The sequence below is a fragment of the Sebastes fasciatus genome, chromosome 8 (assembly GCF_043250625.1).
Source record: "Sebastes fasciatus isolate fSebFas1 chromosome 8, fSebFas1.pri, whole genome shotgun sequence".
In the NCBI taxonomy this organism is placed as follows: Eukaryota; Metazoa; Chordata; class Actinopteri; order Perciformes; family Sebastidae; genus Sebastes; species Sebastes fasciatus.
Genome location: NC_133802.1, coordinates 16,162,036 through 16,177,965, shown reverse-complemented (window position 1 = coordinate 16,177,965; position 15,930 = coordinate 16,162,036). Strand labels below are relative to the sequence as shown.

The window sequence follows — 15,930 nt, the reverse complement described above, 5'->3', positions numbered from 1 at the left end:
ATGTTGGTGCAGTACAGGGGGTCGCTCAGACAATGGGGAAAACATCGAGCTTGAGGGACCTAACATAATCTAAGAAGGGTAACCAATTTAGACAATTTTAGAGCCACGAATGGAGTTTTTAATTTTCTCTAATTTCACAAAAGATAGGTCATCCCTTATCCAATGGGTATGAAAGGGGGGATGAGGACTTTTTCAGTGCATCAGAATAACACGCCTCACTAGCAATGTGAGAAAAGCTCAACAAAATAAGATGTCAGTGAATGGTCAGTGGGTAGGAAACCAAACAGGCCACCTGAAGGTGAGGGGTGGGTGGTAGCAGATGTCACGGCTGAGAGTGAGTCAAAGACAGAATAAAGATAGGGCAGAACAAGTCAAAAACATGTGGGTGAGATTAGCTGGTCCTAGGTGACATTTATCACAATTTGGATCATTGCCCGGATAGATGCGAGGTAGTTTGCTTTCAGATCAGTGGACTCTGTGAACTACTTCGACTTTAAAACCCCTGCAAAGAAGAACAAATAGATGATGTGTGGACATGTTTCAAAACAGACATCAGTCTCTCTCTCTATATATTGAGATCCTCGGACCAAATAGTGCGTAGATTGTCAGAGGCTGAAGGTTTGCATGTGAAGGGATTGTTGTACAAGCTTTGAAATGGTACCCTTGAGGTAAGGATTAATATTAACTAGAATTACTCGCGGTTGTATGCCTCAGTGAACCAGTCAAGTTGCAGTTTTCATCCATCTGTCCAAAATGTAATCATTTTATCATATTAGATCGTCATAATTAGCATATGATATGAATTATTGAGTTATGTCCAAAAACGTGTCTTGTGAGGTCACACTGAAATTGACCTTTGACCACCACATTCTAATCAGGTCATCCTCGAGTCCAAGCGGACATTTGTACCAAATTTGAAGAAATTCCCTCCACGGCTATCGCTGGCGCGGAGGCATAAAAATGCTGTGACCCAGGTAGAAGGAGGGATAGCAGGGAAAACTGGGGAAGTGCATACGAATAAAGTCTCAGATTTGTAAATATCTGTAGATGTGGGACCTCGGCAAATTGAATACACGAGTCAACTGATCAAAGGATGCAAATGTTCCATCAGTGTAAAGATGCTTTACAGAGACAATCCCATGGTCTTCCCAGGTTGCAAACAGTAATAGAGGGAGGGAACAGAGGATTGGAGTGTGCAGGGGATGGAAGAGGTATCGTCTGGAATCCAAAGTGGCATTTAAGTTGAGTCCAGATCTTGATGCAGTTTTTAACTATAATATTATTCGAGTATGTCTATGATAATAATGCCAGGGGGAGGGACAAGAGAGACATTAGAAAGGAAAAAACGCACGAGGCGTCCTCAATCTGCAGCCATGGCGGGGGTTGATTGTTAATTCAACACCAGTGCAATATAGTTTGAATTTTTGCAGCCCAGAAGTAAAATAAAAAGTTTTTTGAATTCTGGGGATTTTTTTTTGTTCCATCTAAACTGAGAAATAAAGCTATCAAGTGAGTGAAAAAAATATTTTTTGGAATGAAAACCGGTATACATTTAAAGAAGCTATCAGAAGTTTTAAGGACAGCTTCACAGAGATTTTAAGGATGTGTTTCTTTCCTCGATCCGGCACAGAGGACGGCGTACACTCTGGCATGAAACCCTGCACATAGCTCAGATAAAACCTATCGGCTCCAATCATAAGACACTTTACGCCCCAAACAAAGACACAACCACACATGGACCATACACAGCGATTCAAATTTTACGCAACATTTGCATAATTCACACTTGATCTGACATAATCTTTAAAAAAAAAAAAAAAGCAAACAAATAACATTCTCGCACACATACCCCGACACACACGCTTACGCACACTGACGCTATGTGAACAGGAGTCACTGAGTGTGAAATGGATGCGGCCCCCCAGCACTGGTGCCTTCGCCAGCTGGCGGTGGTCCCAGCTCTTCCCCTCCATGCCACTGCCTCCCCAAAACCCTGCACGCTTTGATATCAGCCAGCCCCTGGCTACCCAGACATCTGGAAGTTATTATTCAACAGAGCACACCACAAAGCGCCATTTCCATAATGAAACATCACATTTTGTTTCAGTGCCATGCTTTCTGCTCCCGCTCGCGCCGCATACATGTTTGTACTGATGTGTAGCGTATTTCTGACCTCTGGCCCTGTCTAGCTCTCGAACTGTTCGTCTGTCTGTTCATGACTCCTCAGGATCTTCCCATTAGTCGACTCGCTGGAAATTGAAGTAGAATAGCCAGTCACTTGACCTTTAGCACACTGTTGTTTAACGCTGAAGCTCAGTCACACCATACTGACCAGTGAATCACTTGAAGTAGCCTAAGCCACAAAAATGTGAGAATGAAGGCCAACCTATTTTAGAGCCAGAATAACACACTCATCCTTACACCCACTAGCACTGATAGATCCTCTGTTGGCCAATGTCCCACTCCGCCTCCCTAATTCTCTCTATGATTCTATTACTGACTTTGTGCCATCTCTTCTTTTTTTTTTCTGCCCATGCACACTACAAAGAAATTCCAGCTGAAAGCTTCTGGGTTTAAATTGTTTTTGAAGTGCCAGCTCTCAAAATTTAAATACTCAAATAAAGTTAAACTATTTGAAAAATGCAGACATGTTAAATCATTCACACTAACTTTGCTGGCATCAGAGAGGGTTTTGCATTGATTTCATTTTCATCATTTCCTTACAGACATATATAAAGTGCAGTATATTATGGGCTATGATTAACTCAAGACTCAAAGCAATAGCAGTGTAGCTCAAAATAGTCTCTGAAATCCATCTAAAATGTTTTTAAAATCTCTGTTTACATATCTGACTTATGTGTGTGAGAGTGTTTGTCTGTGTATCGGGCTTAGCACTAGAATAAAGTGATGTCTTGTGAGGGGGTTTGCTGCCTTCTGGCCTTGTGTATCAAGTGTATGCAGCCACCCACAACCATGAACTGGAATAAGTAGGTAAAGTGAATAAAAGTTTAACCCCCTGTACCCTAGCCCTATTCCTTGAAAAAAAAAAAAACACCTAAAATAACTACCCAAAATTAATCAGGACTAGCTCCTCAACCATAAGATGTATATGCATACACAGTATGTGGTCTCCTTTGAAAGGTAAGGAGCTAAGGAATATGAAAATAAGATTTGCATCCTCGCCTCGTATAAAATCTTAATTTCAATGTCAATATCCCCATTAAAACCAAGACCCCGAAGACAATGATGGAACTGAATGTATTCTACTACTCCTGGACTACAACTGCAACTATAACTTTGATGAAAATGAATACAAAATACAATTACAAAGATATACTCATGCAGTCTCCATGTTTTGGTCATGTTTATTGTTTATATATTGACTGTTAACTGGGAGTTTTACTTCAAAACACTATTTATTTCCATATAGCCATGTTATAAATAATATAAATATCCCATTAAAGTCATGAGAGCATAGATTTTCTCCAATGATACACTAACTGGTAACACTGGATGAAAAGGTGTTAATTTCTGCAATGACAGTTGCCCATTTACACATCCAGCATATACGGGGCAACACTAGCAGACGTTTGGAGTCGTGTTCTTGGCCACGTGATGAATGGAAGTCCAATATTTACTCTCCTTTATGCTGTGTTTTGTACTTCACTGACTCCTGAGAAGAATATTTGGCTCTTTAGTTGTTGAATGCTCCACTATGTTCACCAGCAAGTTGCTACCTGTGTCTGTCTCCACTATCTTTCTCTCGCTCTCTGCCCGCTGAGCAGCTGACCGGCTCTCGTTCTTTGGAGGCGGACCATTAAATTAGTTCATAAAATAACAAACCCCGGCCATCACCATCGCCTAACCCCATTGCCTACTATTGTCCATATTTTAAGGACCCTCTCGCCTGCCGTCCTGCTTTATGGCGCATGCTGCGGGCATATACAGATTTCGGAGGACACCGGCGGCATTGAAAAAAGTCTGCCCTTTCACAACTGCTCCCTGACTGCAAACGTAACACCCTTAAACTAGCAGCCCACTTCCATGTATCGGTAGAGTTGGCTTTCACACCTGGGAAGCAGCTGAGTCGGGTGATACTGTAATTCTGTGAGTCATTAAAGCACTTTATTTCACATTATCGTCATTTAATCCATTGTTATTAGGAATATATAGATTTAAAGCTGCTTTGAGTGTTATAGAGTGTTTCTATAGCTGGTAAGTGGCAGCTGGTTCCCGCCAAAAACCAAGTCTTAGTGGATCCTTGTCAGTCATTATGTCTTGTAAGTGATACATCTGATTTGATCTTGTCAGGAACTTACTGGCCCACCTCCAGCATGAGATGTCTAGAATTGCATTGTGTTAGTGAACACAGGCCTTTAATCCGTGTGTTCTCGTTACCTAATCTGATCAACACTTGTGCTGATATTGACTATCAGATCTGGCCTTGTGGTTCTGTAGTCATGGGGACGGTGGAGCGCAGGCTTCTCAGTCCTCGCCTGACCTCTGACAGCTTTTAAATAGAGGAGGAAGAGTCAAGGACCCCTGGGGTATCCAAGGCACAGGATGTTTTCCAATAACAGCTTATGGCTGAGGGGAATCATACTCTCCCCCTGTGGCACTGTGATTCTATCACTTTCAGCCATGTGCCACCACTACTTGTTTTTGCTCCCGTCTCTCTCTCTCTCACTCTCTCTCTAAAACCCCAAGGAGTTTTGACCTGATTCTTGGCTGCTGCTATCACCAGACCACTGGAGAAAAAATGTATAGGAAGAAGAAACTCAACTGGCATGATAATTGAAATTTGAAGCATGATATTTGCGTGTGTGTGCTTGTGCTCAGTGAGAGTAAAAACTCACCTCATTTTCAGTTTGTTGAAGTGATGGTGGGTCAATTAGGGCCAGTTGGACCACGGTCTCCCAGGCATGTGTGTGTGGACCGCTTGCTGTCAGTTTAAACTGGACCGGTTCGTCCAGGCTGGCTCCCTCTCCCTGGGCAAAGATGGACCCATCTGTCCGCACGCTGAAGATAGGGTCGCTGCTCTGGAACACCACAGCTTCATTTCCCATGCAGTCATCGAACTTCACTGTGGACAAGAGAATTGAGAGGTTTAATATGCTATTCATTAAAGTGTGCATTGTCTCGTCATGTAGCAGTTGAAACTGCTGCTCTCAGTCATAGAGATGCACACACACTCACACACATACAGTACACCTGCAGTACACAGAGATTGTATCATTGTGACTGTTTTTTTCCACTGGTTAATCTCACCAGTAGTCTCCATTAGTTATAGGTTAAACATCACTCTTGAGGATTGTTCTCTCCAGCTACATGTGAAAAAAACAACTGCCATGTGATGGTGTGGTGTGTTGTTATTGTAGAGGGGGTGAAACATTGCTCCTAATCAGGTGGATACCTCAGGGTCTGAAATGTGAAGTCAATGCGGAAGTGCCTTAAACTTGCATTCTTTCTAATAGCCAGCAGGGGGCGACTCCTCTGGTTGCAAAAAGAAGTCTGATTGTATAGAAGTCTATGAGAAAATGACCCTACTTCTCACTTGATTTATTACCTCAGTAAACATTGTAAACATGAATTTATGGTCTCAATCGCTAGTTTAAAAACTTCTTCAATACAGCATGATGTTCATTTAGTAAATTTAGAGTCAAATAGACCATAAAGCAGGGTATGCTTTAGGGCGTGGCTGCCTTGTGATTGACAGGGCACTACCACAACATTGTCTGGTCTGGGTGTTGTCTGAGTTTTGGTCGTTAACCGTTTCACAGTGTGTTTTCAGTTCATGAAAGTTAATTGTAACATTTTTGGTCACCTAAAACTGTCTTATTGAGCGTTCTGTGTTAATTATGGTCTATGGTCTTAATTTATATTGGTCTTAATTAACTGCTACAATTACAGAGAAGAAGTCCTGGCCATAAGACTAATAAAACTGGTTACTTTTTAAAGAAATGCATACTGTAGCAGAAGGGAAACTAAATGATATATGCAGGGAGTAACCTACAGAAGCACAACATTCAAACTGTCAGCCTCTTCTGCATTTATATCCATAAATAAAGCAAACATAAACTGCACTTTTCTGTCAGGAAATATTGATTCCACCAGTGTTGTGGCAATTTAACGGTACTATGCTTTTTTCCCCCTGACTGACAAATACTATGCTTTTAGCTTTTAATATGAAGGCCAAATCGCTGTATTTCTAGTCTTTCTCCAGTTATCTCTGGCAGCTCGACTCAGCTCTCAGCCATGAGGTCATCTGCCTTCACCATGATTGCCGTCCCATCCTCTTCTTTCTACGCTTTGTTTTTACACTGATATGAAATAAACAGAAGACATATATGAAAACCACAAACACTCTAAGCAGCACTTGACACATCACTATCTCGTCGTAAAAATAGATTGTAGACCAGGGAATGGCCAGGTTCATTGCATGTTTCACCCATTTTCTTCCAATCATAAACTTTGCATCTCTGCTATTCATTTTCTAAAGCTTTCTTTCACACATGCATGGGTTTTCATGTCAGTATAAATGTATTGTAAATGTGCTTGAGGAAACTTAAAAACCTGCTTGAGATAGGTGTCATATGCGCTTCTATTTATGTAAAAGGTTTGTTGTTGTTGCGTGGCGCTGCAGTTGAAAGGGATTGATTTGAACAGAGTGTATCTTGATTCAGAATTCCAGTTTTCTCATACATTTTCAAATCTAATGGCCCGCAACCATTTTTATCCTCCTCAATTGGCTCATTGTGTTTGTATGAGAAGATAAAAAAAAACTTTAAAACCGTTGTTATTAGTAGAGCCCACCATTTGGCATTTATATGTCACACTTAACCAGGCACTGCTAATAACAACCCTGCGGGGAATTGTCTCCCTGCACTTACAAAGCATGGCTTATTTGTAAGTATCCGCACAGTGTATACTGTATATGGTCAAATCAATTGTATTTATAGAACCGAAAAACACTTATCACCTCAAAATACTTTTCAGTTTGTACAGCATATGACTCTCAATAATAAAAAAACACCCTCACAAAAAGTATGTGTATGTCTCTGCATAAAGTATATGTGCATATTCCACGTAAACATTTTGTGTAGGTTATTTGTAACAAGGACACAAAGTCACACCATGCTGTGCAGAAACAGAGAAAACAGAACTCTGACTGCATTGAGAGAAATAATAGTTTCAAACAGAAAATGAAATGATCTGAAATAGCAATTTGTCTGAGCAGGAACTGAATGAAACTCAAGCCTCAATCAACAGAGCTTCCTGGCACTACACTCCAACTATATTGATTAGAAACTCTCGCTAATATGCAGCAAACGAGCTTGAAATATCAAAAAAACTCTTCCTTCAAAACTGAACATTACGTACAATACAATAAGTAGAAGATATGATACTCGAAAAACAACACGGTACACACACAGAAAAGTAATCAGAGGGAGGCCGAGACAGGAAAGAAAATCTTCAGTATGGACATAAAATTAATTTTCTATCACATGAAGATGGTACTGTGTTGTACCAGCTCAGTATGGAGCTCTCTGCCAGTGCACTCTTGTGTTTGATCTCTTATGAGACTCTCACGCAGTTCATGTGAAGATGAGAAGATGAGTCACAGATGAGTGTAGCCCATGTGGCCTCCCATCCTCATCTCCTTCATCCCTCACGGCGCCCGCAGTGTTTCCTCTCGGGGATTACAATGTCTAGACGGCGCATCGTAGGAAACCCTGGGCTGAAGGCCGTAACTCACTGCCGCATCTTCTCTTCCTCTCTTCCCACGTCTCTACGACAGCTGAAACAACTGCCTTCCATTACAGAAAGTAAACTGTGAGTAAAACCGGCTTTTTGTTCTGTCTGGCCCTAAATATGCTAGCGATCATGTCAGTACCCTTCTCTCTAAGGCGAAACGTCCAGACAGCCACTCAGCGCTGAGTCAGAGGGGACAGCTCTTCAACACTGAGTGCAGCAGGTGCTGCACAAGTGTCCTGGTCTAGACAGGAGGAGACGGGACATAAGAGATGGATTACATCAACCCAAAAGGCAGAAAAGCCTCTGCTGTTTATCAAATTGTTTCTCTCTTTGTGTAGCTGAACACTTCAACTCCAAACAAACCACTAAAAAAGCCTGCTTGCTGTTTTCTGTTTGTCTCATTCTCTTTCCTTTTTTGTCTTATCCCATCTCATTTCTTTTACCGATATTTTTTGCAGATTCTCAAAGATTAGATTTGGAAGGTGGGGGGCGACGATAACAAACACACCAGTTGGCAAACGTCTCTGTGCAAATAGAGTTTTGGAAGGCTGCCTGATTATAATAACAATAAGAAAATCAAACTCAAACTCAAAGCATGCTTCATTGTATTTGTAAGTCCTCATATCTGCAAACAGTGGGAAAAAAAAACACAAGCAGCATGTGGTTTGTTGTCCCATCTCTCACTGTCCTCCAATTATTGTCTCTTCTCTCTCTGGGCGAGGCACGCATCCACTGGTACAGCAGTCAAAGAACACATGTGTACGCCTGGGTCTTAACTACCAAAGAAGGGTTAATTATTTCATTTTTTTATCTTTCAAAAATAATCATGTTCATTTTGAATATTAAAAAAAACTGAAATCTAGGGAACATTCTGTACATGAACTACAAAGACGGTACAGTGACAGCCTCATGATGGACTGGCCACCTGCCCAGGGTGCCTTTTTACATCTCAACTTGTTTGTCAAAGATAATACAATAAAAAATAAATCCCATTTAATTTATCAATTCTTTCCTTTCACCAGGAAACAGTCTTGTCTTAAAGCAGCAGTGGGTAGAATTGGTGCAAATATGATTAAAACAAGTTATTTTTTATAAAACAATCACTATATCCTGACAGTAGTGCATGATACAGGTAATCTGGAAAAAATCATGTGCCTCTGTGTCCTCCGGTGCTCCTAATGGCATCTGCAAGATTTCACAGACCGGAGGAAAACAACCAATCAGAGCCAAGCTGGAGCCTGCTGTCTCTGAGCAGCTGTCAATCAGTCACAAACTCCTACTGTTTAGCTGTAAAATGAGAAAGTTTGTGGCCCAGCAGCCATGTTGAAATCAGTTGAGGAAATACCAAGCACCGACCAGCCGGAGCAAACTTTCTCATTTCACGGCTAAACAGTACACTACAAGATGTTTCTGAAAACATTTGAGGCGAGAAATAGGCATTACACTAACATGTTGATTCATATTTGATCAACGCTGCCTAGTTTGACCGTTTCATCGGAGTTTGCGACTGATTGACAGCTGCCTGTGATGAATGAACAGCCGATAGCAACGCTCTCTCTCTGAAATGAGAGAGAGCGTGAAATGACTCTCTGAAAATGATTGGCCAAAGTCTCCCGTCACAGGCTAGATTTTTTAAAGCCTGAAAACAGAGCCATGATGAAGTGCAGAAGTCTAGTTTTCTCTCAGAACACTTGAATTACAATATACTGAAAGGTCAACTACAGGAACTTTAGCCCACTGATCCCAAAAACATTCTGCCTATTGCAGGTTTAAGCCACGATCTCTCTTGTGGTGATTTAATATGCTGCTCGCTATTTGTTTATTGGTCAAAAAAAAATCTCTCAGTGAAAATCAGTAAAAGCCAAAATTGATGAGCCAATAAATGAGGTAAGTTGTAGTGTATGCTGTAGGCGTATAATCGGTCCCTGTGTGTGTGTATGTAGGCATTCATTCTCTATGATTGCCTTCGTGTCTCAACAATGACAAGCTGAACTAACTGCACCAATACCCACACACAAATGGAGTGACAGGCTGCGTAAAGAGTACCCAGAGGGTCTTGTTCTTGCACCAATTAAAGAAAAAGAAAAAGACAGTGCCAATTTTACCCCTCCATCAACACACACACACGCACACAACCACACACACACACACACAAACCTCCAATAGCTCCTCTTTCACTCAGTCGGGTCGATACTGCTATAAGAGAGATTATAAAATCGGCCAACAACAGAGCAATGGAGCCCAACGGCACAGTGCTGCACATTAACAAGTCGTCTAAAGCAGTGGGCCCAGGTTGTGCATTGATCTGGCAAATAACACAGACGCCCCAGTGTGCCAAGCAGCCAGCCCGGCACTTCTCCACCGTCTAGACAATGTGAGCAGTCACACCACAGAAATGTTACAAATGCTGCTACCGCACATGGAGGGAATATATTCTGTGATTTCTCTATCACCATGGCTTGGAAGGCGGTGAAATGGTGTGTTGCTTGGATGATATCACACCCCCCAAACCGCATCTTCCCCACTTTTCTAATTAAAGTTCCCTTCTCCCTACGACAAGACAAGGACGAGGAGGAGAGCAACGCTGAAAAGAGTTGTGACCTTCTTGTGGTGTTCTCTGGACAACGTGACAGGAAGTAGGTGACAAGTGTTGAAAGGGAAGTGAGAAAGGGATACAGTCGTGGGAGAAAGAGAGAGAGAGAGAAAGCTGAGGAGTGACAGAGAGAAGGTGAGAGGAGAGGGGGGGGAGAAGGGAAGGGAAGGGCAGAGAGAGAGATTGATGAAAGGATGGAGAGAGTGTGTGGAGGTGGCAATCAGAGAGACAGCGAAATGAGCGAAAGACCATTAAAGAGGAGAAAGAGAAGAGGCGGAGAAGCTCATAGGCAGATCGCTAAAGTGGAGCTCTCCAGAGGCAGCAGAGTTTATGGCTGCAGCCGTTTAAATTGTTCAAAGTACGGCGCGTTGAATGCGTCAGATGTCACCGTGCCCTACAAAACAGTAAGGAAACCACTCGTACTATACCAGTCCGGATCTCGGCTACAATCAAGCCCATTGAGGACAAGAGAGGAGGAAGTAGAAAGAGGAGGATGAAGATGATGATGAGGAGGAGGAGCGGGAGGTGGAGGTGGGGGATGGGGAGGGCAGCGGAGCGGATGGGGGCCTGGCGCTGGGGATCCTGGCTCAGTGAACTGGCTCCCTCTCACACAGCCACATTGGAATGGATGGGATGCTCAGATGGCTGTTTAAACAGGTTAATTGGGCCGGCCTCCCGAGACACAGGGACAGATGGATAGATGGATGGAATGAAAGAGGAGAGGAAGAGAGAGCAAAAGAGCGACAAAGGGAGAGCGATGGAGCTCAGAGGGATGGAAACAGGGTGGGATGAAGAGACGGTTGGTGAGAGACGAGTATGGCTGCCGATCAGAAGCACCGTGGGGAGCGAGCGGTCTAATCAGAGTAGAGCGGGGCTCTACAGTGGGCTGGGCCCTCAGCGGCTGACTAAACAGAGCCAGGTCTACTGTTCACCACTGATCCACTATGAAGGGAGACAAACTTCTGATGGAAGGGTGTTTAAAGCGATGTTAGAGTCCCATCAGGGAGCTGGTTCATTGAAGCCAATCATGGGGAGCGGCTCATCCCTCCATCCTTTCCAGAAACCTACAAACGCATGATGGCAGTGACCAGCTCGCATTAAACACACAAACATAAACACAAACTGAAAGGAAAGACTGAACACAGAGCTGTTTCAAATTTTGTATGACCATCCAGAAAAAGAGTTCAGAGACAATACATCAAACTAAATATGTATTTGCCATTAGGGATGCACCGATACCAATATCAGGCCTATACTGACTCAAATAGTTGGATTGGGTATTGTGACTATGGGGTCGATCTATTCAAATCAGGTCTATGTTTATATACTATATACATTATATACTGAAATTTTAATTCCTGTTTAAGTTTTGACCAATTTGCTGCTGCATTAAAAAGGTTTAGGTTCTGGTCCTCTCTCTAGTGTCCATGGTGGAGAGGAGGTTGTGTTGCTCTGGCTCTATCTATTTGGTGTGGAGAGGAGGTTGTGTTGCTCTGGCTCTATATATTTGGTGTGGAGAGGAGGTTGTGTTGCTCTGGTTCTGTTTGGCGATGCCGGCAGGTTGCTTGAAATCCTCCTGGATCCACCTACTCACATATGTTCACATTATATGTATTCATTTTTGTCATATGGATTGTCTATGTTGTATTTTCATTGTGTTATTACTCTATACACACGACATCTATTGCACGTCTGTCCATCCTGGAAGGGGGATCCCTCCTCTGTTGATCTTCCTGAGATTTTTCTTCCATTTTTTCTTTTCTCCCTGTTAAAAAGTTTTTTTTGGGGGGAGTTTTTCCTTATCCGTTGAGAGGGTCGCACTGTAAAGGACAGAGGGTGTCGTATCGCACACAGATTGTAAAGCCTCTTGAGGCAAATTTGTGATTTTGGGCTATACAAATAAAATAGACTTGACTTGTTTACACTTGAATTTGAATTCCTGTTAATTTTAAAGATTTTTTTTTACCTAATCGCTGGTGTACAATTTATTATTTTAATAATACTTTTTTTTTAAATTTATATTATGTATTTATTTGTTATATTTTGTTTTACAAAGTTAGGAAATAAATGTTTAAGTCGGGCCTGATGTTGCCTTACACATAAAAGAATGATCCCAGTCACTTCCACAAAGAGAGTTATACAGCTTATTAATTAAACACTGGTATCGGATTGCTACTCTGTATTGGCAGAAACCCAAAGCCCAGGTATCGGGACTGAAAAAGTCGTGCATTCCTATGTTCCATTTACCTTATTTATGAAAAGAAACAGAGGTTGTATAAAGCACAAATATATATATAGTATGAGACAAAACTAAAAGCTACTTACCAGTCAAGTATGCATCAAGGCAAAGCTATCACATTAGTTCAACTTTTCAAAGCGGCTTGCGTTCAATTACCTCACTGTTTTATGTTTTTTGTGTATTTTATGTCCATATGCACACGGGGAATTATGAACTGCTGTAATGTTTGACAACTACAAAGTCACAACATATTGAAAAGATGAGGTGAGAGTATTTAACAGACAAAAACATGATGGCTAATGTTAATCACAGCTTCACAAAGTTTGTTGTTTCACTGTTCTATTTCAGTGGTGAGAGAAAGGTGTTGTTTGGTTTGGAGGAAATAGAGAATTTGCAAGGGAAAAAAAGATAATTCGTAGGCATAAGCTGAATGATGATTGTGAATGGGAATGAGGAAAAAAAATCTCATTAGCTTTTAAAAATAATGCTTTCGTTCTGGGCTCTTAAATATTTTCTTGTTTTGAACTTTGGTTATGTAACAACTTTGTTGTTTCCTAGTTTCTGTTCCTCTAAACTTTCCCTGCCTTGCTTATACAGCAACACCATTCTACTGCAGCGGACTGTGCACCATAAAGTGAATGTAGAGTTGTGTGTGTGTCCTGGATATGGATGGCCTGTGGTGTCTTATGTAAAATTAAGCAGCTTTACTCTGTGTTTTGTTTGGTTGAACACCAGCACACTTTACTTCACTGCTCCGCTTTCTCTGGGTGGAAATCCAAAATGTCAGCATGAAATATTAGGCTGCAGATACCCCAAAACACCTCTCCTGGTTTTCTAGAAAATCCTATCTGTTATTACTGTCGTTGCACATTAAATTTTAATGGAATGAATGAGAGGAGGCTCAGACGCAAGGAAGGGCTTGAGGCAAACACAAAGCTACTAATAGCAGTATGCATGCGTCTGCTTTGTAAATCTGTGGGCACTCCTGCAAGTGTGGAGGTCATACGCCTCCTCAAAACATCTGCGCTTATTTTAAACCTTCTCTGTCAGCAACGGTTAAACACCAATTAAAAAGTTGCTGTGTGTGGACAACATGGTGCTGTTTATATATATATATATATATATATAGTCCAGTTGACTTGATTTTAAAAAATCTAATGAGTTGCAGTGCAAAGTCAAATTTCTTTCTTTTAAAAGGGCTTGAAGTGTTATGCACTTTTAATATGTATGGAAGTGGTATTATGACTTGCCAGCCAGCTTTACAGAAAACAAAATAATATTCTAATTAAAAGATCCACACTGCACATTGTATGTAAAATGAATTAATGCACTGCCGAGCATCTCGATTGGCTCTTCTCAAAGCGGAGGTGCTGTTGGACGGCTAATCAAGAGGCTGCTGCTGCAACTGTGGCTGAATAGTCTTGGAAGGAGGTCGACTAGTGCTAACAGGCTGGATGATCTCAGAGCTGCTGGAGGCTTGGCGTGCACTGTTGGCTAGTTACAGGCTGAATTATTTTTGCCTGTACACCTACTTTGAGTTCAACTTTCAAATTTGTGAGTCGGTTGTCCAAACTTTCTGCTCTGAATCAACATCAGTACTCAGTTTGGGGATGCAGTTATGCTGAAAAGGATGACATTTCCTGGGCTGCTGGAAGGTGATAGACACAGTGTGGGGGGGTTTCCTAATCTTCACAACAGTAGGAGGGAAGGAACTTACTCTGAAATTCACTAAATGGACTCCAGGATACTCTGCAACTTCCACCACAATTGAGTATCCTGACTGGTTGCATCACCGCCTATATGGCAACTATGAAAACGGCTTAGCACATCCCCAGGGCGATGCTGCCATCCATGGAGGACCTCTACACCCAAGCGGTGCAGGAAGAAGGCCAACAGGATTATCAGACACCCCAACCACCCCATCCACAAGACAGACGGTACCGTAGCAGCCGGTCCCGCACCGCCAGGCTCAGAGACGGCTTCATTCCGCAAGTCATAATACTTTTGAACTCATCACTATTGTCACTTTACCTTCATATACTTTTACGTACTGTTTTACAACCGATTTACCTCTCTGTATGTGTATTACTTCTCATTCCGCACATTTACTACATCCATGTTTACAGTTTATTCATTTTGCAATGACTGTCAACCACAAATACATTTCATTTTATATTTTATATATGCTATATTTTATCGCTATATTGCAATATTCTATGTCTTAGATTCCTATTTTTACCTGCATGATTTTTAGGGCTGACTTGGATGCTTTGAAGCTTCTACCGTTGCCATGGTAATCAACTTTTTTTATATATAAGTATGTAATAATAATGTATAAATCCCCAAATAGCCCATGAAATAAGGAGTAGAGTAGTGTTATTATGGTAAGGATGAGCGAGGCGAACAGTGTTACCACAGTTTTACGCTTGGCGGCTCACTTTACCGCAGCCTTGGAAAGGAAGGAGTGAGCAGAGAGGTACTGAATTGGTTGCAATCTGCAACCACACCACTTGATGCCGCCAAATCCTACACACTGTACCTTTAAATGGGCATTGTTGGAGGGTGCCTGAGATTTTCATTACCAATGACTGCTTCTCTGTAATTGTTGATATACATGTATGTGGCAACTTGAATGTAGTCTACAGACTGACTTGTGCAAAGAATGCTTACATTAAGGGGCCCTCAATATATGCAATGCATTTGTGCCTGTATTGCAAGAGTGTTTAAGCTCACAAATCAATAATGCACAAGGACACATGCACATTCATACACATATTCACAGGGGCCAACCACAAATAACACAAAGACATTGTTTTTGACTAATCAGCTTCTCTCTAATGACTGATTAGTATTCCTCTAAACATGCACAGAAGTGCCTGATTGGCCTTCATCAATTCTCAGCCATCTCTCCCAGCAAGGGGACCTGAACTGTTGCCTGAGCTGATCCAAACAATCACAGTGTGTTACTGCCTGCATGGCTCAGAAAAAAAGAAAAGGCAAAACCATATATGAAAGCACAAGGCCTACAAATGCCTGTTACCATGACCAAAATAATATTTTCATGAAGAGTGGCTCATTGAACCAACATGAAAAATATCAGTCTCTCTGAGACTGACAACTATATAAGTGTTTTACATGGACCGTCTCCAAATGGACGGGATTTCCTGTAGCTATCATGAGGTAGCTACGTATACGCCTCCAGCATAATCAAAAGCATATCCACTCATATTTGCTTCGTTATGTATTGTTTTTATTAATTAAAACTTGATCCCCCACTTCTCCTCGTCTGCATTGTGCACTTGTGGTGAGAAAAAATGGAAGACAGACAGAAAGAGGGCGAGAC

General features: G+C 41.7%; 1 protein-coding gene across 2 annotated transcripts in view; it reads right to left on the bottom strand.

Moving 5' to 3' along the window:
* Positions 1 to 15,930, bottom strand: part of LOC141772623 (cadherin-4-like) — a 275,458-nt gene that overhangs the window by 77,735 nt on the left and 181,793 nt on the right. For both annotated transcript variants that reach the window (XM_074643816.1, XM_074643814.1), the window contains one exon: positions 4,857 to 5,083. In XM_074643816.1, the coding sequence (XP_074499917.1) occupies positions 4,857 to 5,083 (227 nt within the window). The remainder of the gene's footprint in view (positions 1 to 4,856; positions 5,084 to 15,930) is intronic.